Here is a 23,576-nt window from a genome sequence, read left to right as displayed (position 1 = left end):
GCTGCGGGATGAGATACTCGCTCCCTTTGGACAGGGCCGATGCTGCGGCGCTGGAGCCCTGGCTCCCCCTTGTGGACGTGCTTGGGAACCACAGCCGGCTCCAGCTGCCTTGTTAAATGCACCCACCCAGATGCGGACTCAGACCCCAGCCAGGCCCAGCGCGCCCCCTTCTGGCCCAGCAGAGCCCCTGCCCAGCACGGAGCCCCATCCCTGGGGCCTGGCTGTGGCCTGTGCTGTGCTCCTCCCGACAGCCAGCTGGGCTGGCCCCTCCAGCACCTTACTGCCCCAGCTCAACGCCCGCCTGGTGCCTGTTTATACCTGGCAGTCACCAGCCCACGGTTCTTGGCTGCCTTTTCCCCCCGAGTCCCCCTCCTTGTTCCTTTGGAGGAACGAGGTCAGGTTTCCTCGCGCTGCCGGGCACGGTTCTTCCAGCCCTGGATCCCTTCTGGGCCTGGCCCTGCGCCCGCCCCCGCCCCTGAGCTTTTGTTTTAATCTCCTTCTGCAGCACGCTGGGGCCGGAGTCTGATCCCCCAGGAATCCTGCTCCCGGGGTGGGGGGCCTCCGGGACAACCATTTCCCCTCCTCCCCCTCTCTCTGCCATGTCCCAGCCCTAGAGCCATTTGCCCCCGGATGTGGGAGCCACCCTTGACCTTGGTGTCACTGACTCACAGGACTCGTTCTCTCTCTCGGCTCCGTACGGTCCCTGGGAGGAACCCTCTTCAGTGTGACAGCCCTTCTCGGGGGTCTGCTCTCTCTTGGGGGGTAAGCCATAGGCCCCTCCGCTTTCTGGGACCGCACCCCTCTGAGCCCTCAGCACATCTCTCGCCATGGGCCCCCTCACAGAGTCCACTCGCGCTCGGGACCCCAGAGGCCTCCACTCCTAGAAGGAATAATGCCCCCTGTTCTCTAGCCTGCAGTGACTCTCAGCCAGCGTAAAGCAGGAAGGTTTATTGAGCATCTGAACACAGCACAGGAAACTCTCAGGGCCCAGCACATCTAGGTCTCCCCAGCCTTCAGGTGGGCTCTGCCTGCTCTCTCCTCCCAGCCCCTGCTTTCTCCTCCTCCCCTCCTTCCAGCTGGGCATCTGAGATCACTGTCCCCCAAGTCCTGCCTCTGTCCTTCCTCTTCTGTTCCAGGTAAACAGGCCGCCTGGGCCTCCTCTCCTCTCAGCCTCTCCTCTCATGGGTCCTTTGTTTCCCCTCTGGCTGGAATCGGCTGGTCAGGTCACCGGGGTCCTCTCTCTGCAGCCTATTGTCCTCCCCCTGGCCAGAACCGCTGTGACTCCCTAGCTGGGCCTCCCAGTCACCAGGTCGCTGGAGTATCCATTCTCCAGGCCGTTCGCTGGCCCTCTGTAACAACAGACTACCTCTCCCACCACCTTGTTAAACAAGTAACACACAGGGAAACTGAGTCCCGCCCCCTCTGCATGCAAACCATTGAAAACAACAAGAAACCCCCTGCTTCATCACACTTGGCGAGCTCCCTCCAGAGGACCAGAGGCCATTCCTGGTGTTGCCCAGCAGTGCCGGCTGTGGCCGGTACATTTCCCTGTCCCAGGCTGGCTGAGCACCACCGTTCCCTGTGGGGCTGCAACTGTGGGACAGCCCTGCGCAGGGCAGGCTCTAGGCACCAGCAAAACAAGCAGGTGCTTGGGGCGGCACATTTGCAGAGGGCGGCATTCGGGCCATCCTTTTTTTTTTTTTTTTTTTTTTTTTAACTCACTTCCTCCCCTCTCACAACCCTGCAGAAGCGGCGCCACGGAGCAGCTGGGGATCCAGCATGGGAGCTGAGAACCCACAGGACCCTGGGAGCTGTAGTTCCTTGCCTAGCTCCCTGCCTAGAGAGCCAGCCCTGGAGCAGGGAAAGAACTACATTTCCCAGCAATCCCTTGGCAGCTATCAACAGGAAAGGGAGGGGGAGGGAGTTGAGGTAGCTGAGCCATGCTGCAGCTTGCTGTGAATGGAGAGCTGGCTGCTAGAACGGGGTGGCACTGTGAGTGGGGGACAAGTGTGCCCAGCCCAAGGAGTAGCAGGCTTTGCCCCAGATATCTCACCTTCAGAAGACTTCCCCAGACTGGATTAGGGATACTGGTGTGAACTCACCTTGCAGCCCCCAAAGAAGGAATAGGGTGGACTAAAGGGACAGCGCACCTCTCTATCTGAAGCCTAGCAAGGGAGGTACGTGGATCCCACTAGACTTTAAAATGAAAAGTAAGGGAGGGGAGGCTCTGGACCTGGGCAGCTTTAGATACAGTACCAGGCACTTAGGAGGATTTCCATTTCTGAGCCATGGAAGCAGAAATTGACTTTTCCTTTCCAGATATAGCTAATATTCAGAAAGGGAATCTAGCACCTGCCTTCCAGATTTGAACACCCTCAAAATTCAGGAGTGCTCAAGCTCCATTTGGGCAGCTGTTACTTCATTTCTCCCAAATCAAATATACTGATCCACTGTAACTTGCTGTAGAAAAAGTAGGATAAAACTAAGCAAGAAATGCTTCCCAGTGGTTTTTAGGACTGGAATTGCTATTTTCAACAGCCATTGCCTTTTAGTTTTATTTGTTTAAAAGGAAGACAGTGATATTGCATTGACAAATTCCCCATAGAAAGAAAGAAAGAGTGGAACAAAAGAATAATAAAGGCACCTCAACTTTTCCTCATTTAGGACAGTCTTATAATATGCATCCAGATATCCTCCCATCACACAAGCTAAAAATTGTTCCACTTTACTGCAGTTCTGTAACCAGCTGGGAACCAATCCTGTCTGTGTTCTGTGCACATCCAAAATTCCTGCTGAATGACCCGCCCTGGGAGCGAGTTACCAGTGACTCAGGGCTGGGGCAGCAGGGGAGTGCGGGGGGGAGCCCAGGGCTGGGATGGGGGGGCAGCCAAAAAATTTTTTTCCTTGGGACAGCAAAAAACCTAGAGCCGGCTCTGGCCCTGCGGTTCCTACTGCCAGCCCCTGGGTTTTGTCTTTCTCAGGCTCTGGCAGCGGGGGAAGGGTCTATCTGGACCACGACCACAGACTGTCAATAACTCTCGGCACAGCGGGCAAGGACAGGACGGAAGCGAATCTTGTGCCAATGTCTCAGAAGGGTAAACGGGACCCTGGGGTAATTCTAGGCCAGCCAGTCTGACACTGATCCCAGCAGAGTAATGGGATGGCCAACACAGGCCTGGGCTCTCCAGAGCTAAAGGGATGATGAAATGAATCTTGCCTAGCGGATTGGATACCTTCTTTGCCGGAGAGTCCGAGTTTGGCTGATAAAGACCAGAGTGCTGAAGGGTGGGAACTTTAACAGTGCCTTGGTGCCGCACAGCATTTTGATTGAGAAGCTAGAATGATGCACAATTAACGTGGTCCACAGTAAATGGATTAGAAACTAGCGGATGGGTGTCAAGATAAAACTGTAACTGGAGAATCGTCACTGAGTGGGTGTGTAGGGAGAGGTTCTGGGCCCTGATGTGTCATGCTTTTAGTAGTGACCTAGACAGTTTGCAGTTGACACAAATTTGGGGGAGTGGGAAATATTGAAGAGGGCAGGGCACTGACACAGAGCAATCCTGGCACAAGCGAACGATACATGTTTTAAGATGGCTAAAGGTCAATGTATCCGTCTGGGACATTGGCCAGAGTTATGGGATTGGAGACGCTCTCCAGGGGAGCCACAACTCTCGAAGAGATGTGGGTTGTAGTGGAGAATCAGCTGCACACGAGCTCCCAGTGTGACGCTGCAGGCCAAAGAGCTAGTGCAGAGCAGAGGTGATTTGACCTCTGGATTTGGCCCTGGTGCTACCACGACTGGGATCCTGGGTCCTGTTCTGGGGCTCTCCATCCAAGAAGGATGTGGATAAATCAGAGCCGAGTCAGAGAAGAGCCACAAGAATGATTCAAGACTTAGAAAACCTGACTGAGAGGGACAGACCAAGGAGCTCACCCTAGCGTAAAACAGAGACAGTTCAGGGGTGGTCTGATCCCCGCCTACCAGCACCAGGGGAACAGATCTTTAATAACAGGCTCTTCCAGCCAACAGGGGACGGTCGAACACCATCTGATGTTGTTGGAAATTGAAGCTAGACAGATTCGGATGGGAAATAAGGTGCGTTTTTTCCAGTGAGGTTTATTAGCCAGGGGGACAATTGCCCAAGGCTTGTGAGGGATTCTCCATCACTGGCCATTTTTAACCCGAGCCGGGGTGGATTCTTCTCAGAGCTCTGCTCTTGTCCAGTTACGAGGTCCCTGGCCTGTCAAACGAGATGATCACAAGGAATCTGTGAATCTTTCCCTCTGGCGGCTTCCACCTTCCCAAGCAACTGACGCTGTCCTCACAGAACAAGCTGGGCCAGATTAATCTTTTGTGAGCTCCTGCGCCTGGACCATGGCCTTGCTCCCTTGTGCTCCACACCAAGGTCCCGCCCAGCCTCTTCCCCCCCAGGCCCTGCCCGCGCTCTGCTCCGAGGCCCCACCCACCGTTTGCCTGGTGTGTAGGGGGCAGAGGGAAGTAAGCAGGGGAGAGGGGTGGGGAGGAGTGGGTGCGGGGCTTGGGGCAGAACACAGGCGGAGCAGGGGGCAGGGCCACAGTCCTGGCACCGGGACCCTTTCTGTGTGTGGGCTGACACAACGGCACCACTGTAAACCCGGTGCTGAGGACAGGACCATCCCTGTGCCATGGGGAGGTGCCGAATGTCTCTGCTTAGGGAGCATTTCTGGGCAAAACCACACAGCATCTCCAGCCCATCGGTGTCACAGAACCGGACTGTCTAGTAGGGCAGACACTGGTGTCTTTTCCTGGGATCTCTGCACTCGTCACACGTGCTCCATCAGTTGCAGACGCGCTTGCTTTCTATAATCAATGGGTTTTGCCTTTGTCAGCGTGTTGGGCACAGCAATTTCTGTGCCATGCAACTGCTACTGTCTGTTCTGAATGAAAGACGGACTCTGTTCTGTCAATGGTCCCTGCATTTGACATCATGCAGTTTCTTTCTACTGACTGTTGCCTCCTTAATCTATGCAATCCTACTTCCCCTGCTAAACACATGTCTTCTTTACTCAAGAAGTAAAATAATGGCAAATAATGCAGCGACTGCAGGAAACTGGCACGGCTCTTTTGAGATTTACAACTGGTTCCATGGTTTACCTACAACTGGACCCAATCCAAGTGGCATAACCCACCACCTCATCTAACTCTGTCCCCATCACATCTATGTTAATGCTAGTCTAACTACAAAGCTTCATGTACAATAAAACAAATACTAAGCCATGCGAGAAAATGATTTAACATATTACAGGAAAAAGAACTTATTTCTGTGTCATGATTAACGTAGTTCGAATGTTCCAAAAGGCAGATGACTAAACGCTGTGAGAACTTGCAATCAGGGTGCAATAGGTGTTAAGACCATGGTGCGTGAATTCTCATTTCTGGTCTGAATAGACTGAGCAGGAGTTATGCCAAACACTTTGATTTTGCTGACAAGTTCCCGCACACACGGTTGACAAATCAGCCATTGCTGGTGAATTTTGGTGACCATATGTATATGCATGGGACTAAACACCAAACATTTGTCTTGGTAACAGCTGAGTTTAAAACCAGGAGAGTCAAATGATGTTGGAAAAAGTTACCACCAAACTTTTAACAAAAACTACTTCTGGAGCCCTGGGACCAGTATTCCCACCCTATACACCATTGTAATAATCAGACCCCTTAGAGAGGTCAATTCTGAGGTTTCTGTCTAGTCTATTCATGGTTAAAGTTGTTCAGGATGAAGTTTGGCTCTCCAGCAAGGGTTGAGCCGAACTGATGAGCCGAAGAGGCTGACATGTGCTTGGGGCTCTCTTGCAAACCAGCGGGGCTGCTGTGTCCGCAATGGGGTGGCTCAAGGTGACACGCTTTGGCCATTGAACTTGAACAGCACTCGCATAGCATGAGTTTGAGCCCAGCCCTGTGCAGTGTGCAGAGAATGTGTCTTGGGCGTGTCCCTTGTATCCGTAGGAGCGCCTTCAGGAAGATTTGCCCTTCAACCCAAGTAAAAGGCAATATTTCAACGGCTCCAAAATCCACCTCGGACCCTGATTCTGCTCCACAAACACTGACTAAGAAAGCACCCGGGAGCCAACAGAAAGAAGATGAAAGACTCGGGAAGCAGTCTGGTCACAGTTCTGGTTCCCCTGTCTCAACAAAGCTATAGTAGAATTGGAAAAGGTGCAGAGAAGGGCAATGAAAATGATGAGGGGGATGAAACAGCTTCCATAGGAGGTGAAATTAAAAAGATTGGGACTGTTCAGCTTAGAAAAGAGACAACTCAGGGGGAATATGATAGAGGTCTACAAAGGATGACTGGTGTGGAGAAAGTGAATATGGAAGTGTTATTTATCCCTTCACAGATTACAAGAACTAGGGGTCCCCTGATGAAATTAACAGGCAGCAGATTTAAAACAAAAAAAAGGAAGTAGTTTGCACAATGTACAGTCAACTTGTGGAACTCACTGCCAGGGGATGTTGTATGTACGTGAAACAGCGATTAGATGAAGAGGGTAAAGGACAAAGTGCATTTAACAGGTTGTATATAAGCAATTGACTTGTTGGCCTAGTGGTTAGTGTGGTTGATAAGACCTTTGATAACCCTTTCAGGAAGGAGCTCAAAGGCAGCCTTCTTGGTGTGCTAAAGATCCTGTTACTGTGTTTTTGGGATGTCCCTGACTTGAGGACAGGGCCCTGAAAGCACAAGCAGTGCAAACCAGAGAAGTGCCTGTCCAGTGATAAGATTAGTAGCTTTGTTGTTGATAATAGGCAGAGAGACACATTCCCTGCTCCAGCGTGGAATGGGGAATTTGGTCATGACTATTGCTCTGTGATGAATCGGAGGAGGGGATGGGGATAAATGCAGGGCATCGCTCTGGGTAGGGAAAGAAAGACTCCAGGCTTGGCGTAACACAGCCTTTGGCTTGCAAAGGTGTCGCCTCCCCGCAGGCTGGGCCCTGCAACTAGGCCTGCCAACAGCCACTTCTTACAAGGGACGTCCTTGTTTCTTCATCGCTGTACAACAAGATCGGGAGCTGCTGAGTGCAGCCCGGAATCTCCCGGGCGAACGTGTTAATAACAATGCTAATATTTGGAGGGAGTGGGGCAGGGTACAAAGAAAACAATTCCCTATTTTTAAATGCAATGTTAGTAGCCCCATCCCAATGGACAGGGCAGCTGGGACCTGCCTGAAATTGACCAGGGCCTGGGATCTTAACTTGGAATTAGCTGTGGATTTTGTTTCCTGCTAGATGGACCCTCCCAAGCCGGGGATAGAACCGAGGACTCCAGGCTTCCAGGCCCGCCCTGCTCTACCCACTAACCCCCACATCAAAAAAAAAAAAAAAAAAAAAAAAAAAAAAAAAAAAGATGGGAAAGGAACCCAGGAGCCCACCCTTGCCAGCCCTGACCCCCGCCCCGGGGCATGCTGGGAATTGAAGTCCCCACCCCAGTAGGCGAAAACCGGTCCTGCCCGGGATCCCCGCCTGGCACCTTCCTGAGCCTCGCGCTCCAGGGGATTGAAGAGCCCAGGGGGACAGCGGGGAGCGAGCCCCGCCCAGTCCCACGAGAGAACGGGACTACAGCTCCCAGCATGCACCGCGGCAGGATGGCCGCCCGCCCTATTGTATTCTGAAGGAGGAATATGTCCCCCAACGTGTACCGCGGTCGGAGCCGATCCTGGGACTACAACTCCCGGCATGCAGCGAGGCAGGCGCATGCGCTGAGCGGGGCTCCGGAAGTCAGGTAAGTGTCTCGGTGGGGGCAGCCAGGTCCCCCCGTCCCCAGTGCGGGGGGCTTCACAGGAGGGTGAGGGGTGTGTGGGCCCCTAGGCTGACCCCATTGCTCCTCCCCGCAGCTGCCCGTGCGGCCGGGGCCGCCATGAATCTGGAGCGGGTCCCCAACGAGGAGAAGCTCAACCTGTGCCGGAAATACTACCTGGGTGAGTCCGGGGGCCCCGGCGCCAGGCTGCAGGAGAAGGAGAGGAGAGGGCACCGGGCAGGGAGGCTGGGGAGGAGAGGGGGCGTGCGGTTGCCTGGGTGCTGGGATGTGAGGAGCAGGAGGGGGCACCGGGCAGGGAGGGTGGGGAGGAGAGAGGGAGTGGCAGGTGACCGGGTGCTGGACTAGGGTTTGTAGGCTTGGGGAGCAGCGGGTGTAGATGGCAGCCACCCAGCGGGCCATGTTTTTCGGCCAGCCTCGGGGCTGCCTGCCTTGTGACCCCTATGCTGGTGCCTGGAGTACTGTGAGCTCCTGGTGGCAGTGCCCTGGCTGGCAGCCTGCCACAGCTGTATGGGGTGGGGGTCTGACCTCCCTCTGCTGCCCTCTCCCCAGGCGGCTTTGCCCTTCTGCCCTTCCTCTGGCTGGTCAACGTGTTGTGGTTCTGCCGCGAGGCCTTCCTGGCGCCCGCCTACACCGAGCAGCCGCAGATCAAGAGTTGTGAGTGGGCAGAGTCTGCTGAAGCGGGGGGGGGGCGCTGGGCACAGTGCTGGGTATGGCTCTGTGCTGGGAGCAGTGCCAAGGGCATTGGGGGCAGGGAAGGGGTGATCGGGACTGAGCTTGGGGGCAGGGACCGGGGGCATGGCAGGTGGTTCCCGGGGGGGGCAGAAGGGGGTATTGGGTGTAGACCATGGGGGCAAGAGAGCTGCACCCCCAATGCACCTATCGGGCAGGGCCTAAGGCATGGAGGACAGTGCCCAGAGGACTGGGAGAGGGTATTGGGAGCTGAGCTAGGGGGCAGGAGGGAGGGGCCCCTGGGGCAGGGCCCGGGGGGGGGGCATTGGGGCAGGGGACAGGGTCCTGGGCGGCAGGAGGGAGGGGCCATTGGGGCAGGGGACAGGGTCCTGGGCGGCAGGAGGGAGGGGCCATTGGGGCAGGGGACAGGGTCCTGGGCGGCAGGAGGGAGGGGCCATGTGATGGGCACCGCACTCAGCCCCCTGTCTCTTTCAGACGTCCAGCGTTCGGCCGTGGGGCTGCTGTTTTGGGTGGTCGTGCTGACCACATGGGTCACCATCTTCCAGACACACCGGGCCCGCTGGGGCGAGCTGGGCGACTACCTGTCCTTCACCATTCCGCTAGGCATCCCCTGATGGCACCCCGCTCAGAGGGCATCCAGGGGGCGCCCTCCAGCTGGGACCAGCGGGGGTCACGTTCCTGCCAGAGCTGCTGTTCCTGGCCGGGGTTGCCAGTCCTCCACATGCCCAGTTCTGCCCCGTGATCCCAGCTGGGCTGCACCCCCTGCTCCAGGAGAATCAATAAAGCTGAGGCCCGTTTCACCCTGTCCCACTGGCTCTGCGGCTATGTGTGGGAGCACCGGCTGGGGTGTGAGTTCCTGGGGGAGAGGTGTGTAGGGCCCAGAGAGGCATCAGAGACAGGCAAGGACACTTCAGTGATTCAAGCCACCTGAAGGGGGGAAGGGCAGCATGTGAGGAAAGAAGGTGTCCCCACCACAATAGTCTTGGCTCCTGCCTTTCCTGGGGGGACATGCACATTCCCTGCGGGGGTAGAGACCAGAGAGGCGGCATGTAACTTCGCCTGGGTGAGAGCCAGAGCCATGGCTGCACAGCTGTGTGGTGGAATGGGGCAGGGAGTGCTGGGACACAGCCACCTCTGGGGAAGGGTAGCTGTGGAACAATCACACATAACGCCACACGGGGACAGCTCCCTCAGTACTGAGATGCAGCCACATCTGCAGGGTAGCTGGGGAACAGCCACACATAACATCACATAGGGATGGCTCGCCCAGCCCTAAGATGCAGCCACCTCTCGGGTGGGGCAGCTAGGGAACAACCACACGTAACGCTGCATGGGGATGGCTCACCCCGTGCTGAGATGCAGCCACCACTGGGGTAGGGCAGCTGGGGAGCAGCCACACAGTGACAGAGGGGGGAGGGATAGCTCAGTGGTTTGAGCATTGGCCTGCTAAACCCAGGGTTGTGAGTTCAATCCTTGAGGGGGCCACTTGGGAATCTGGGGCAAAATCAGTACTTGGTCCTGCTAGTGAAGGCAAGGGGCTGGACTCGATGACCTTTCAAGGTCCCTTCCAGTTCTAGGAGATGGGATATCTCCATTATTTGAATTTGAATTTGAAAATTCCAAAGGCAGGTGAGTGCACGCTGTACAATTATAACTGCAGAGGGCAAGAAGGAGCCCTCGGCTTGCTCACGATAATGAGGGATCCCTCCACCATCAAGCCTCTTATGAAGAGCAGGGCTGTAAGTTAGGAGAGGAGGCAGCAGATGCTCCTGTCATCTCCACACCTGGCTTTAATAAGAGGAAAATTATTATTTATGGTACTTTGGAGCCCTGGGCATGGGGCAGGGCGAGAGAGCAAGGGTAGGATGTGGCCAGGAAACGGCGGGCGGGTGGGAAGAAACAACTGAGATGTTGGCACATTAATGCCACGCTAGAGCCTGGGCCCCAGAAGGGAGCTGGGAGAACTGGGGCAGGCCGTGATGCTGGTTATAGACTGGCAGGGGTTAGACTGTCAGCGGTAACGTGGATTTCACTGCGGCCGGCAGCCGAGTGTCTCCATCCTTGACAATTGCCTGCTACAGCTCGGCAGTGTAATGAAAATGCAGCCTGAGAAGTGGCTCAAGTGGAGCTCAGGCAATGTACAGGTGTGTTTTGGCCAGGGATGTTCCCTGGGGTGCTGGAATGGGGTTAAAGCTTTAGCCTTTTGCATCTTGCTGGCGCTCTCATTAAACAATAGACTGAACTTCCCATTGTGTGACATCCTCCCAATTTCCAACAACGGTGACTATTTAAAACAATAGAAATGGGTGGGGAGGCTTAAACCCCATAATTTTGTGCCACTGTGAAAATTTAAGTTGATAAAAATTAATAAAATGCTTAAAACTAAACCCTAATATTATCTGCCAAAATGATCAAAAATCAAAGCGGATTCTGCCGGCCTGCTTAGGACCAGCAGAACCCGGGGCCTAGGCCTCGTGACGGAGCAGGGGTTGAAGGGTACATGGTGTTCAGAAGTGATGGAAGGAAAGGTAAGAGTTGGGGGGTAGCGTTGTACCTGCACTTGGCAGGATTTTATTTTTCTTTTCTGATTCTGATGGATATGATCAGTTTCTTTTAATTTAGATTTTTGATTTACATTTTCCCAGTTGCATGAGCTTAGGGGTTTCACCATTCTCTTCATGTTCATCAATTTAAATTTCCAAATTGTACCTGTTTTCACTATTCAGGGGCTAGTCTGCCTGTAAATTGTGATTATTGTGGATGGAAATATTTTAGGTTGGTGTGTCTGCAGTGACACCCCCATTTACCGATAATAATCGAACCCTGCCAAGCGTTGTTTTACAGCAGTGATGTGGAGGCCGTAGAGGAGTCAGAAGTGGCAGTGTGGATAAAACAGAGGCAGTGTGGGTCAGAGATCGCATTGGGGAAGGATCGCAAGAGATAGTCTAGCAGGGTAGTGTCAGGGGTCTGCTATAGACCCCCCCCCAGGTCAGATAGTTAAGTGGATTGAGATCTCTAATATTAGAAATATGTCTGTGGAACTGTGGATGATGTCATTATGGGAGACTCCAGCCCACCATGCACAGCTTGGCGAATAAAGTGCAAAGTACTTCACTTAGGAAGGAGAAATCACAACTCCCAACCAGGCAGTAACTGGCGAGGGGGTCGTACTGTGGAACAGGCTGCGGGGGGAGCACATCACTAGTGGAAGGGGGGTAGCAGTGGGATGCAGCTGCGAAGCAGGCCCAGCTCGTTCTGGGCTGTGTTAATGGGTGTGTTGGATGTAAGACACGGGAGGTCGCTGTCCCACTCTGCTCGGCCCTGGTGAGGCCTTGGCAGGAGTCCTAAGTCCAGTTCTGGGTGTGGCACTTTGGGAAAGATGGGGACACATTGCAGTGAGTCCAGACAGCAGCAGCAAAACTGATCCAAGGGTTAGAAAACCTGACCTGGGACGAAAAGAAACACCTGGGCATGTTTAGTCTTGAGAAAAGACAACTGAGCGGGGACCTGAGAACAGTCTTCAGCTACATGCAGGGCTGCCATAGAGAGGCCGGGGATAGTTGTTCTCCGTGCCCGGAGGCAGGACAAGCAGCAATGGGCTTAACCTGCAGCCGGGGAGATATCAGGAACCACTTGCTAGCTCCCAGAGGAGTTCAGGCTGGACTCGGCGTCCAAGGGAGGTCGTGGGATCCCTGCCACTGGAGGTTTCTGTCAGGGCTGCTCTAGGGTTACTTAGTCCCACCTCAGCACAGGGGGCTGGACTAGCTGCTCTCTGAGGTCCCTCCCAGCCCCGCATCTCTGTGATTCCCAGGCAGGCTGGTGACTGAATCCCTCTAACAACAAGTAGGGCCCAGGATTTCCTGGCTGTGGCAGCCAGCAGTTTTCCTCAGCAAAACCCCCTGGGCAGCTGGATCCAGGAAGGGGCTTTGGCACCCAAGTCTTGCACGCAGGGGCCCCCAAGATCCTCACAATCCCTGCCCGAGTCCTGATGCCATAGAGAGGAGCTCTGGGATTCACAAACCAGGTGTTTCCTGGCTGTTGGGGCCAGGCGGGCCTGAGCCAGACCCAGAGAATACCTAACCCTGCAAAGAGGGGCTGGGGGTGTGACTGCTTAGCCTGATTTGGAGCAGGGCTTGGCCCCTGTCTTTCCCCTCCCAGGGGAACCCCTAATATTCTGGCCCAAGTCCCTCCTGCTCCGTGTTGGTTACGGAGCTATTGGGCCAGAGGGAGAAGGACTCTGCGCCTGGGCTTGCAAGGAGCTGGGTTTTATCGGTACACGTCACTTGTGCGGGATGCACATGAGCCCACCTGTCAAGATCTCCCTTGCCTGGCAGCGCCAGCAGACCGCAGCCTGGGACTAGTGCCGCAGCTGAAGGCTCCTTACGTGTCTCTTTAGACAGGGGCTGAGACCAGTTTGTGTTTAACGCTTTAACCAGCTTTAGCCTTTCCAATCTCAACAGTGCCTGTCACTGACTATTGGCTGACTCTGCAGGCTGTTGTCTGATCCCCCCCACCCCCACAGTCAAAGCGTCACTGGATACACCTTGCAAAGACGATGCTGAGTGCTGTAATTGTGCACAGCCGGGACCGTGCCCATCGCTGCAAATGCTGTAAAACGCAACGTCGCTCTTGTCTCCAGTCGAGTCAGCCAAGCCCGGTTCTGCCCCCTGGGAAGCAGGGGGCAGTGCTGCTCTGGGTTAGGGAGCGCAGCACTGCCCCCTGCTGAGCCCCTCACCCTGCTCTGCGGAGCTAGTAACTCTAGAGGGGCAGGGGTCTCTTGCCAGCTGCTGTGTGAAAGACACCGAGTTGCCCTAGGGAAGCATGGCAGACTGGCAACCAGGGGTGTTGCCCTGACTCTGAGAAGGGCGGGGTGTCATGCCCCATGGCTCTGGCTGGAGTCTCATTTATTTAATTTCTTCATTAATGAGCTTGACCCAGCATGGGCGGATGAAACCTGCTGATGCGGGGGCGGGGAGGGGGGAGGATTGGGCAACCGGGAGCCCTGGATGACCTTGCCCATGGGAGGGACAGACAGACGGGATGTGACAGCGTGAAAAAGCAAAGGTGTGGCGTAGGGCCTCTGGTAGGATAGACGGGGGCTTGTCAGTCAGAGGGAACGGGCACCGTGCCAACAGCCAGCACGCATCAGGCGCGGCACTTCCAGCAGTGGTAGAGACGGGTTAGCGCCGCTGGCCAAGGGGCAGCTCAGAGCCCAGCTGGAGGGGTCCAGCTCTGTGCTGTTTCCCCACATTCCGGACATGGGGGTTCACACTAGACCCGGTACAGCGAGGGGCTGAGCCCAGGCACAGAGAGTCCATCTCATGTGGCTTGTTCGACTGGGCACAAAGCAGGCTGAGAAAGGCTGTACTGGCCTAGAAATGCTGTAGGGGGCGCCAGGGAGTTGCTGCCATGGCTGACACACAACTCCCCATACCGCTCCATGCAGCACAGCGCCCCCTGCTGAGCCCCCACCCCCTGCAGTCCATTGCCCCCTGTTGGGCCCCCACCCTGCTCCCTGCAGCACAGCAACCCCTAATGAGCCCTCCTGCCATGCTCTCCGCAGCACAGCGCCCCCTGCTGACCCCTGTCCTACTCCCTGCAGCACAGCACCCCCTACTAAGCCTGCTCCCCACAGCACAGCAACCGCTACTGAGCCCCTGCCCTGCTCCCTGCACTCCAGTGCCCCCTGCTGAGCCCCCCGCCCCCCCCCTGCGTGTTTCAGGACATACTTCGGACGCCGTTGCTCCGTCCTTGGGGCAGGGTCTCTGGTCCACTCCAGTCACCGGCTTCACTGCCCCTCTCCTCCTGGGACAGCTGCTGCTTCCCCTAGAACCTGGGGCAGAGAGTTGTGGGCGGAGGGAGAGATTGTCATTATGGCCAGTCAGAATGGAGATTTCTTCCCACCTTACTCCCAGCCCCCCAGCTCACTCTAACCATTAGCCCCACTCCCCTCCCACACCGGAGGACAGAACCCAGGAATCCTGGCTCCCAGCCCCCCCACTTCCCACACCATACCCAGTGAAGTTTCCTAGTCTGGTTGTGTCCCTGGCTGCCCCCACTACCCTGTTGGGAGTGGGGAGCTCAACCCTCATTTTGGACTGTCGGAGCAGTATGACCCCTCCCACGCTCAGGACTGTACCCAAATCCCTGCTCCCTTCTATCCCTCTAGCTCAGCCTCCTGCCCTGTCCCCACCTCTGCTGGATTCTTCCTCCTCACCAGTCCCCCACCAGCCCAGCGCAATTGGGGGGAGGGGGTCCTCGATGTGGGCTGAGCTGGCACCCACTCCCTGCCCCATATTGCTCCACCCACCCCTTCCCCGCCTGTTCCAGGCTGCCCAAGGCTCCCTGCACTGTGGGCTGCGGACCCTGCCATACAGTGGGAGGCAGCCACCATGTGGGCAGAGGAACCCCTCCCCTCTGTGCCCAGCAAGCCAGGGCCTGCATGGCCCCCCAGGCTTAGCGCCCGCCCAGGCCAGGCCTCCTCCCGCGCACCCACTAGGCCAAAGCACAGGAGAGGGCAGCTGTGTCAGGTGGCTGGTGAGTGCCCCTGGGGACAGGGCCCTGAAGTCCACCCCCCTCCCATGTGGCTCAGGGTACCATCCCCCCACCCCCCAGGAACCTGGCCTGGATCAGAGCCATGGCCCCAACCCCCAGCCTCTGGGGACCAAAAGGGGGGGGGAATGGTTACTGGGGGCAGCATTTTCCATGAGCCCTGGCACCTGAAGAACTGCCTGTCACAGAGTCACCGGGCAATGCTCTGGAACTGCTCCCTACGAAGCCAGTCAGGACTCTGGGGGAGCCTCCTCTCTCGGAGCAGACTGTCTCCAAGGCAAGAAGCTTACACAGCTTCCACCTTCCTGGGTCTGACCTCGGAGCATTCAGCATCCCCTTCCACACTGTGCACTTCCCACAGCGAGTCCGCCTGGGCGGGGCTCCTGCGGAAGCCAGAGTGTCCTGCACCCCAACTTCACAGTCAGACACAGAAGGTTTATTAGTCGATGGGAACAGAGCATAGAACAGAACTTGTTAGCACAGAAATCTGTGACTTTCAGCCAAGTCCATCTTGGGGGGGGGGGAGCGCGGAGGGGAGCCCAGAGTCAGGGCTCTGGTCCTCCCCCTGTGCCCCAAGCCAGCCCAGACGAGACTGACTTCCAGCTGCCTGGCCCCTGCCCTGCCCATTGCTCCTCCTCCGGCCTTTGTCTCGCTTCCCGGGCCAAGAGTCACCTGCCATAGCATTCCTGCAGGCAGCTAGTACAGCCCCCACAAAAGTCACACACCCTTATTCCCACCACCTAGACACTGGTGCAATACACAGGGAAACTGAGGCGCACACAGCATTCATGCAAAACAGTAAGACTCTCACAACATAACAAGGGAAAATTCCCACTTCATCACCCTCCTAACTTCCCCTCCCTCTGCTAGCGAGGCCCAGCCTTGCTTAGCGTTCCCACCCTGCCAGCCCTGCACCCGAGCACCCTGGCTGAGCCTCAGCCCACAGACCCAGCTGCTCTGACGTCCTGGGTCAGAGCCCAGGGGGGCCTCTAGCGCCAGGAGCCAGAGGACACAGACACACACACGCACTCACAAGCATACGCCCAGGTGTGTGCCCCAAAAGACAGATGCACAAGCAGACACCCTCCCTCCCCCAGTGCACACACAGATTTCTCCCCCCACAATGCACACGTGTGCATGGCAACAACCCACCCACACGTTCCCCGATAGCACCTTCCCCCCCATACACACAGACATTACACACACAATACACACGCACACCCAACAATATGCACACATCTCCATGCAAACACACCCACCCCCTGGCGGTGCACACACACGCACGCGCAGACCCACACACCCTCTGGCTGATGCACACACACGTGCCCAGCACACATGCATGGATCCAGTGGCAGTCGTCAATTTCCACTCATCTATTTTGGGCGCTGGGAGTGCCCAGCTGGGAGCCCAGCCTTGGCTCAGCCTCAGCTCCCTGCTTGGAACCAGCCAGCCACATGGGGCTCAGGATACTCCCCCTTCTCCGCCCCCACCCCAGAAAAGACCCCACACACACACACTCCAGGGAGTGGGCTGTGAGCTAGGCCACTCCCTGCTGCGCCCTGTCTGCTGCGGGTCGCCCCAGTCTGCAGCGAGCGCATTCCGCAGCCACTATGGCAGGCAGCAGCCAGGCTGACATGGCCTGCGGCCAGCGCTGAGTCACGGGCCCCAGTTTACCTGCTGACGTCCCCAAAGCCCCTTCCAGGGGCCTCGCCCAGCTCCCAGTCACAGGGCTGCACAGGCCCAGGCTAAGGCCCCCGGTACTCCCTGTACTGGAGAGTTCAAGTACAGCCTGGCAACAGGACCCTTGCAGGGTCACTCAGCAGCGATAGAACGCAGGAATCCTGGCTCCCAACCCCCCTGCTCTAACCACTAGCCCCTACCCCCTGAGCCAGGGATAGAACTCAGGAGTCCTGGCTTGCAGCCTCCCCCACTCTAACCACTCATTAGACCCCACTCCCCTCCCAGAGCTGGGGCTAGCACCCAGAGGGGCCTAGTCTAGAGACCAAGCCCTGGCCCCAGGGGATGCAGCGGGTAGGGTGTCTCTGGGGCGGGAGGCACCAGGACCGAGACTGCTCCCCAGGCCTGGCTGCTCAGACAAGTCCCAGGCGTCAGGCCGGCACTAATTACAGGGCCCCACCAGCTCCTGCGTTCAGAACAGGTGAGACAATCGGCCCAGCCCTGGCACATCAAAGTGGGAAAGCAGTGTAACATCCTGCCGTGGGTCTCACTGCTCCTCGGGCCAGAGTTCTCTGCCCTACACAGCCAGCACGGCTGAGTCCCAGCTGCTCTGCCTACAGCGGGCGGTGGCTCAGCGCCGGGTGAGCCGTCCCCATGCAGTATTATATGCGGCTGTTCCCCAACTGCCCCAGCCCAGAGGTAGCTCTATCTCAGCACCCATTGAGCTGACCCTGTGCAGTGTTGCTATGTAGCTGTTCCCCAGCTGCCCTGGCCCAGAGGTGGCTGCATCGCCTGGTGAGCCATCCCCATGTGGCATTATGTACAGCTGTTCCCCTCCCACCCCACCTACAGGTGTCTGCATCTGAGCACCAGGCCCTTGTTCTGTGGGTGTTAAATCCCGTGAGACAGACATTGCAACACTGATTTTGTAAGTGAAACTTCCCAGCCCCCAGGTCAATTTTTATGGTCCAGGTTTGAGCTGAGTTAGTTCAGCTGTTTTGCATCAGGGAGATAAACACCCTTTCCTTGCCAGAATGTAATGCTAGAAAGGGGGAGCCAGGACGCCTGGGTTCTCTCTCTGGCTCTGGGAGGGGAGTGGGGTCTGTTGGGTTAGAGCAGTGGGGGCTGGAAGCCAGGACGCCTGGGTTCTCTTTCTGGCTCCGGGAGGGGAGTGGGATCTGGTGGGTTAGAGCAGTGGGGGCTGGAAGCCAGGACGCCTGGGTTCTCTCTCTGGCTCTGGGAGGGGAGTGGGGTCTGGTGGGTTAGAGCAGCAGGGGTTGGGAGCCAGGACGCCTGGGTTCTCTCTCTGGCTCTCATCTCCCGTGCCCTGCCTGCACTCTCTCCCTGCTTGTAGGATCAGCCTATCACTGAAGGGCCTTTGTGTGTCAGCCACTGACACCCCCTGTGTCCACAACCAGGGAGCGAGGCAGTAGGATGGAGCTTTTTGGTGATTATTGCGCTGCTATGGGGGGCTGGCTGCAGTGGCCCAGGGGGAGACAAAACCACCCAGGCCTGTGGGGATCCGGAGGCTGGGCTGGGGAGTAGCTGTGGCTAGTGTTTTCAATTCTGCGGTGACTCCTTGCGTGTGGCTGGGCTGTGTGTGTATCTGGCTGTCTGGGTTTACAGCTGTTTCAGGGCTCCAGCTGTGGCTGTTCTGTGTCTCACTGTGTTTGTGGCTGTGTGTGTCTGAATGTGTCTGCGTCTGTTGTGGGGCATGGGCTGTGGCTGTTCTGTGTCTTGTGTTTGCAGCTGTGTGTGTTTGTGGCTGTGCATGTGTTTGTGGCTGTGCGTTTCTGTGTGGGGGTGTCTGGCTGCATCTGTGGGCTGTGGCAGTTCTATCTCGTGTTTGCGGCTAGCTCTGTGTGTGTCTGGCTGTGGGTATGGTTGTGTGTCTTGCTGTGTCTGTGTTTGCAGCTATGCATGTGTTTGTGTCTGTGTTTGCAGCTGTTGTGGGGCTCAGGCTGCAGCTGGGTCGGTGTTTGGGATTCTCTAGCCGTGTCTGGGGCTGCGAGCCAGGTGGCACGCGTGTCCAGCTGTGGCTCTGTAGCTGGGTTTGTATCTTTGGCAGGTGTCATGCCAGGGACATCGGGCAGTGTGCGGGATTCGTCGCGATGTGCCCCTGCTCACACCCACAACACTCAGTTACACAGAGACCACCAGCTGGGCACGGAGCAGAGCTGGCGCCCCCTAGAGGGGAAAGGCCCCATTCCATGCCGCGGGGCTGGATTGAGCTGGCATCCCCTAGAGGGAAAAGGTCCCGTGCCCCATTCCCCATCCCCCCGAGCCAGCCAGTCCCTCCAGCCCCCCATGTGCGGCATGCACTTTAGCCACAGTCCCTTGGCGGATGCCTGACACATGGGCTAATCCCTGATATAGTAACATGAGCACATTTGACCTCAGGCTTTGGACACAGAATCTTGCTGGGTGGTACCTAGGACAGAGAGCCTTAAAGAGACCCCTTGTTTTAACCCCCCAGCCCCCACTGCCCTCTCAGAGCTGGGGAAAGGACCTAGGAGTCCTGGCTCCCCCCCCCCCCATCCTCTAAGCACTACACACAATATTCAAGCCAGCTAGGGACACTGCTGCTGTGAGCTTCCCTGCAGCAGTGTCCGTCCCAACAGGACCTGGGCACTGTGAGCTTCCCTGCAGCAGCATCTAGCCAGGCAGGACCCTGGTAACGGAATCTCCTGGACAATGCTCCTTTATTCCATGCCCAAGCCCCTCCTGTGCCCAGCCAGGCTCTGTGTCTGGGGCGCAGCTCCCCAAATGGGATTGGGGGAGGTTGGGAAACAAATGTGCCCTGTGCCTGGGACTGGGTGCAGGTGCTGGATCCCACCCCAGCCCATTCCCCTGCCCCTCCCCAGCACACACCGCATGCAGCGCCCTCCCTGGGCAGTGGCCCACAAACGTGTGGGGTGGGTGCTCACAGAGCTGGGAGGAGGGGGAGGGGGAGGGAAGCCAGGTCCTGGTGGGGTGGGGGTCAGGGGTGAGGGGCACAGTCTGTTGTGTGTGGCAGCCAGCCTCCCCGAGAGGCTCTCATGGGGGTGGGGGTGCACAGAATAGGGCTCGGACAGACACACATACACGGGGGGGGTGTCCGTCCCCCAGCTGGAGGGGCTGAGCTCTGGGGGGGGGGGCGGGAGGGGCATGTCTGTCTGTCTGTCCGTCCCTGCTGGAGGGGCTGAACCATGGGGATGTCTGTCTGTCCATTCCCCCAGCTGAAGGGGCAGAGCTGTCTGTCTGCGCTCACAGCTTCCCAGACCCCTGGCCAGGAGGGACTCCCCACTCCTCCCCCAGGCCTGCGACCTGCCCCAGACTCGGCCTGTCTCTGGTGACAGGCGGCTGGGGATGGGGGGCGTTGCCCACCCTGTGTGTCTGTCCGCATCAGTGCAGATCTGTCTGTCTGTCTGTGCCGGTCCTGCCTGGCCCCGCAGGCCTGGCAGGCAGCCCGGCCCTCCCCTTGGCTCGATGCCCAACCATCTCTCCTCGCCCAGGCTTCTAGCGCCTTCCACGCCCGTGGGATATAAGGCCCTGACGCAGGGCGAGTGCAGACGGACGCCCCGACCCAGCTGCCATGGACGTCACCATCCAGCACCCGTGGCTGCGCCGGCCCCTGGGCCCCGGCTTCGGCCCCTTCCTCGCCAACCGCCTCTTCGACCAGCGCTTCGGTGAGGGGCTGCTGGAGAGCGACCTGGCGGCCCTCTGCCCTGCCGCCGGCCTCGGCCCCCTCTATGCCCGCCCCCCTGGCGTGGCTCTGCCCGACACCGGCCTCTCCGAGGTGGGTCAGGGGTGGGGCAGGCGCCCCTCATTGCCCCCTATCTCTGCTCCCCTTGCTGCCCCCGCTCCCTGCACCCCCAAACTCCTGCACCTCCCACTGCCCCAAATCACTGCATTCCCTCACTGCCCCTCCACTGCCCCAATCCCTGCATCCCTCGCTGCACCCCAAATCCCTGCACCCCCCACCCAAAGCCCTGCACTCCCTCGCTGCCCCCAAATTCCTGCACCCCCTCACTGCCCACTGAATCTCCACACTCCCTTGCTGCACCAATCCCTTCCCCCAATCCTTGCCCCACCCTCACTGCACCCCAATACTCCTGCCCCTTACCCTCACTCTCCCCAATCCCTATACCCCCCAATCTCTGCACCACTGACTGCTCCCAAAATCTCTGCATCACCACATTCCTGATCCCCCTTGCCTCACCCCCTGGCCTCACCTCTGTGCGTGGTCTCCACCCTTCCTGTGCAGCCGCACCAACCCCACCTGCTGCTGGCCCCCCGGAGCCACGTGGGCCCTCACCCACCCATGAATGTCCCCCACTCTCTCTGCACCCCTAACTCCATTATAGCCTCCACCCTGCACCCCCAATTCTGGCCATGTCCCCTTGCTGCATCCTATAATCCACACCCCTTCTGTCCCTCCCTGCATCCCCATTCCCTGCTGCCCCCCCCGCACCCCTAAATCCAGGGCTAGCCTCTGCTCTCTGCAACCCCAAATTCAGGTGTTTCATGTGCTCACTGTACCCCCAGATCCATGCATGACCTGCATCCACTCTGCACCCCCAAATTCTTACCTGCCAGGCCCATACTCCAAATACCAGAGCCTCACCCCAGTGCCCCAGCCAGGGGTACGAGCTCCCCCAGGGCTGTGGTGGGAGCAGGGGGAGTGTGGGGGTGCTGCTGTACACAGGCATATTGGGGTGCAGGTGCCTCCCACCCCTTGGAGCCCCAGCGAGCAGGAGAGGGGTGACAGGGCAGAAGCAGAGGCTGCCCTATTATGGTAACATTCCTGTGCCGTGCAGCACCTGCTGCCAGCTGCTCGGGCTGCCGGCCAGGGGTATGGGGGGGGAGCAGCTATCTCTCCCCCCCAATTCTGGACCCTGTTATTCCATCTTCCCCCAAGCTCTGCATCCCTCACCGCACCAGCATCTGCAGGGCCAGGCAGGGGCAGCGCTCAGCTGGAGGGCTGGAACTCCAGCACTACAAGCTTCCCCCAGTAGTGCCCATGCCTGGCCCCAGCACTGTGAGCTTCCCCCTGACAGTGCCCAGCCCTAGGCACTGCAAGCTTCCCTTCGGCAGTGCCCAGCTCTGGCCCCCAGCCCTACGAGTGTCTCCCCCCTCCCCCGGGCTGCGAGCTGGCCAGCCCCTGCAGTGTCCATCCCCAGGCGCTGCAAGCTTCCCTCCAGCAGTGCCCAGCCCTGGGAGCATCTCCCCCTCCCCAGCTCTGGGAGCTTCCCCGACAGTGCTCAGCCCCAGCCCCCACCCCCGCTGCAGTATCCAGCCCTAGGTGCTGCGAGCTTTCCTCCGGCAGTGCCCAGACCAGGACTTGCAAGCTTCCCTCCAGTAGTGTGCAGTCCCAACCCACAGCGCTGCAAGTTCCCCCTGGTCAGTGCCCAGCCCTGGCCTGTGAGCTTCCCTCTGACAGTGCCCAGCCCCAGTGAGTTTAGTCCTGGCAGTGCCCTCACCCGCTGGTCTGCCCCTGCAGATGACGCTGGACAAGGATCGGTTCTCGGTGCTGCTGGACGTGAAGCATTTCTCGCCTGAGGAGCTGAGCGTGAAGGTGGTGGGTGATTACGTGGAGGTGCACGCCAAACATGAGGAGCGTCCGGTATGGCCCCCCCCAGCCCAGGGTGTCCCCCCCAGCTCTCCTCCCCCCCACACTAATGCCTTCTCTCTTGCCCCCAGGACGAGCACGGCTACATCTCCCGTGAGTTCCACCGGCGCTATGGGCTGCCCCGGGGTGTGGACCCCGCCACCATCACTTCGTCCCTCTCGCCCGACGGCATCCTCTCCATCACAGCGCCCACCAAACCAGAGGGCAAGGCCCAGGAGCGCACCGTCCCCATCACCCACCAGCAGAGCCCCGCCGTCACCGGGAAATAGGGGGGGGGCAAGGATCCGCCTCTACCCCCCCCTTAGGAGGCAGGGGGTCCCCCTGTCCCCATTAGGGACACCCCCACCCCTGTGGGCATCACACTCCCCCAGCCCTTTGGGACAGCAGAATTTCAGGGGCTCCCTTTCCAGGCCCAGGGGAGCAGAGATCTGGGATTTGCTCCTGCCCCCCCCCTGCTTTGCAGGGTCTTTTCTTATCTACGGCTGGTGCTGTATGAAGCCGGGAGCTCGGCCAATAAACTCCACTCACCTGCTGGACCGGTGCCTCCCTGTGGTTGTGTTTGAGGGGCACTGCTGGGGGTGGGATGGGATTGGATTTCACCCAGGGGTGCTGCCTGGGAGGAGGGCAGGGAGCGGTGGTGATAAGTCACAGGGGTGCATGGTAGGAATTGTGTGCAGTGGTTGATCTGTACCTGTTGGAGGACAGGAGTGGTGGTCAGGATGAACCTTGCTGGGGTTGTTTGGCAGTGGGGGCAGGTAGTGGGTAGCAGAGAGGATGTGTCAGGGTGCACCTGTTTAAGATTATACAGCAGAATGCGCCTGTTGCCCAGGGCTGTGCATGGCAGGCAGCAGTTTGGAGTTGTATGTCAGAGCATAACAGGGGTTTGGAGCTGTGAGATGCGCCTGTTTTCTGGCACTCTTAGGGCGCACCTCTTGCCTAGGGCTGAGAAAGATAGCCAGGGTGGCCCTAGGCCATATGTGGGTGTACCTATGGCTGCATATGTGGGGTGGGGGCGCTGCAAGAAATACAGACGTAACCATACTCACAGGGGCATGGATTACAGTAACACCCCCCACTCCGCTCTCTCACCCCATGCTCCCCCCAGGCCCCACACACACTGCACCCCCTCACTAGAGCTCCGGTGCCCTGTCCCACCCTGACACCCACCCCAGCACCCATGCTGGACAAGCTGCCAGACACTGGCTTGCCAGGCCACCAGGGTATGGTCAATGCAAATGCCCTGCTCCG

The 23,576-nt window shown here is 58.1% G+C and overlaps 2 protein-coding genes across 3 annotated transcripts; both read left to right on the top strand.

Annotated features, from left to right (window-relative positions):
- The first annotated feature begins 7,703 nt into the window (after nt 1-7,703).
- On the top strand, nt 7,704-9,295 carry PSENEN (presenilin enhancer, gamma-secretase subunit). The gene is made up of 4 exons (XM_054010760.1): nt 7,704-7,762; nt 7,875-7,958; nt 8,348-8,452; nt 8,963-9,295. Exons 2-4 carry the CDS (start codon nt 7,898-7,900, stop codon nt 9,100-9,102), a joined length of 306 nt encoding a protein of 101 aa, XP_053866735.1. The 5' UTR covers nt 7,704-7,762; nt 7,875-7,897; the 3' UTR covers nt 9,103-9,295.
- Nucleotides 9,296-20,249: 10,954 nt separating this feature from the next.
- Nucleotides 20,250-22,864, top strand: HSPB6 (heat shock protein family B (small) member 6). Of its 2 annotated transcripts, none has more exons than XM_054010905.1 (3): nt 20,250-20,495; nt 22,200-22,322; nt 22,400-22,864. In XM_054010905.1, the coding sequence occupies exons 1-3, from the start codon at nt 20,292-20,294 to the stop codon at nt 22,595-22,597; spliced, it is 525 nt and encodes a 174-aa protein (XP_053866880.1). In that variant the 5' UTR covers nt 20,250-20,291; the 3' UTR covers nt 22,598-22,864. The 2 variants fall into 2 exon arrangements, with proteins under 2 accessions (XP_053866880.1, XP_053866882.1); XM_054010907.1 differs by having other exon boundaries at nt 20,300-20,385.
- Nucleotides 22,865-23,576: the final 712 nt, after the last annotated feature.

The sequence above is a fragment of the Malaclemys terrapin genome, chromosome 21 (assembly GCF_027887155.1).
Source record: "Malaclemys terrapin pileata isolate rMalTer1 chromosome 21, rMalTer1.hap1, whole genome shotgun sequence".
Classification (NCBI taxonomy): Eukaryota; Metazoa; Chordata; order Testudines; family Emydidae; genus Malaclemys; species Malaclemys terrapin.
Note: the sequence above shows the minus strand (reverse complement) of the source record. Positions and strands in the feature narration are given on the sequence as shown.

Excerpts from the sequence above, each read along its gene's own strand:
- PSENEN (XM_054010760.1), top strand. The coding sequence starts at position 7,898 with ATGAATCTGGAGCGGGTCCCCAACGAGGAGAAGCTCAACCTGTGCCGG. Across the intron at positions 7,959-8,347 it reads GTGCCGGAAATACTACCTGG|GCGGCTTTGCCCTTCTGCCC; the intron begins GTGAGTCCGGGG and ends CCCTCTCCCCAG. Across the intron at positions 8,453-8,962 it reads GCAGCCGCAGATCAAGAGTT|ACGTCCAGCGTTCGGCCGTG; the intron begins GTGAGTGGGCAG and ends TGTCTCTTTCAG.
- HSPB6 (XM_054010905.1), top strand. The coding sequence starts at position 20,292 with ATGGACGTCACCATCCAGCACCCGTGGCTGCGCCGGCCCCTGGGCCCC. Across the intron at positions 20,496-22,199 it reads CCGACACCGGCCTCTCCGAG|ATGACGCTGGACAAGGATCG; the intron begins GTGGGTCAGGGG and ends CTGCCCCTGCAG. Across the intron at positions 22,323-22,399 it reads CCAAACATGAGGAGCGTCCG|GACGAGCACGGCTACATCTC; the intron begins GTATGGCCCCCC and ends TCTTGCCCCCAG.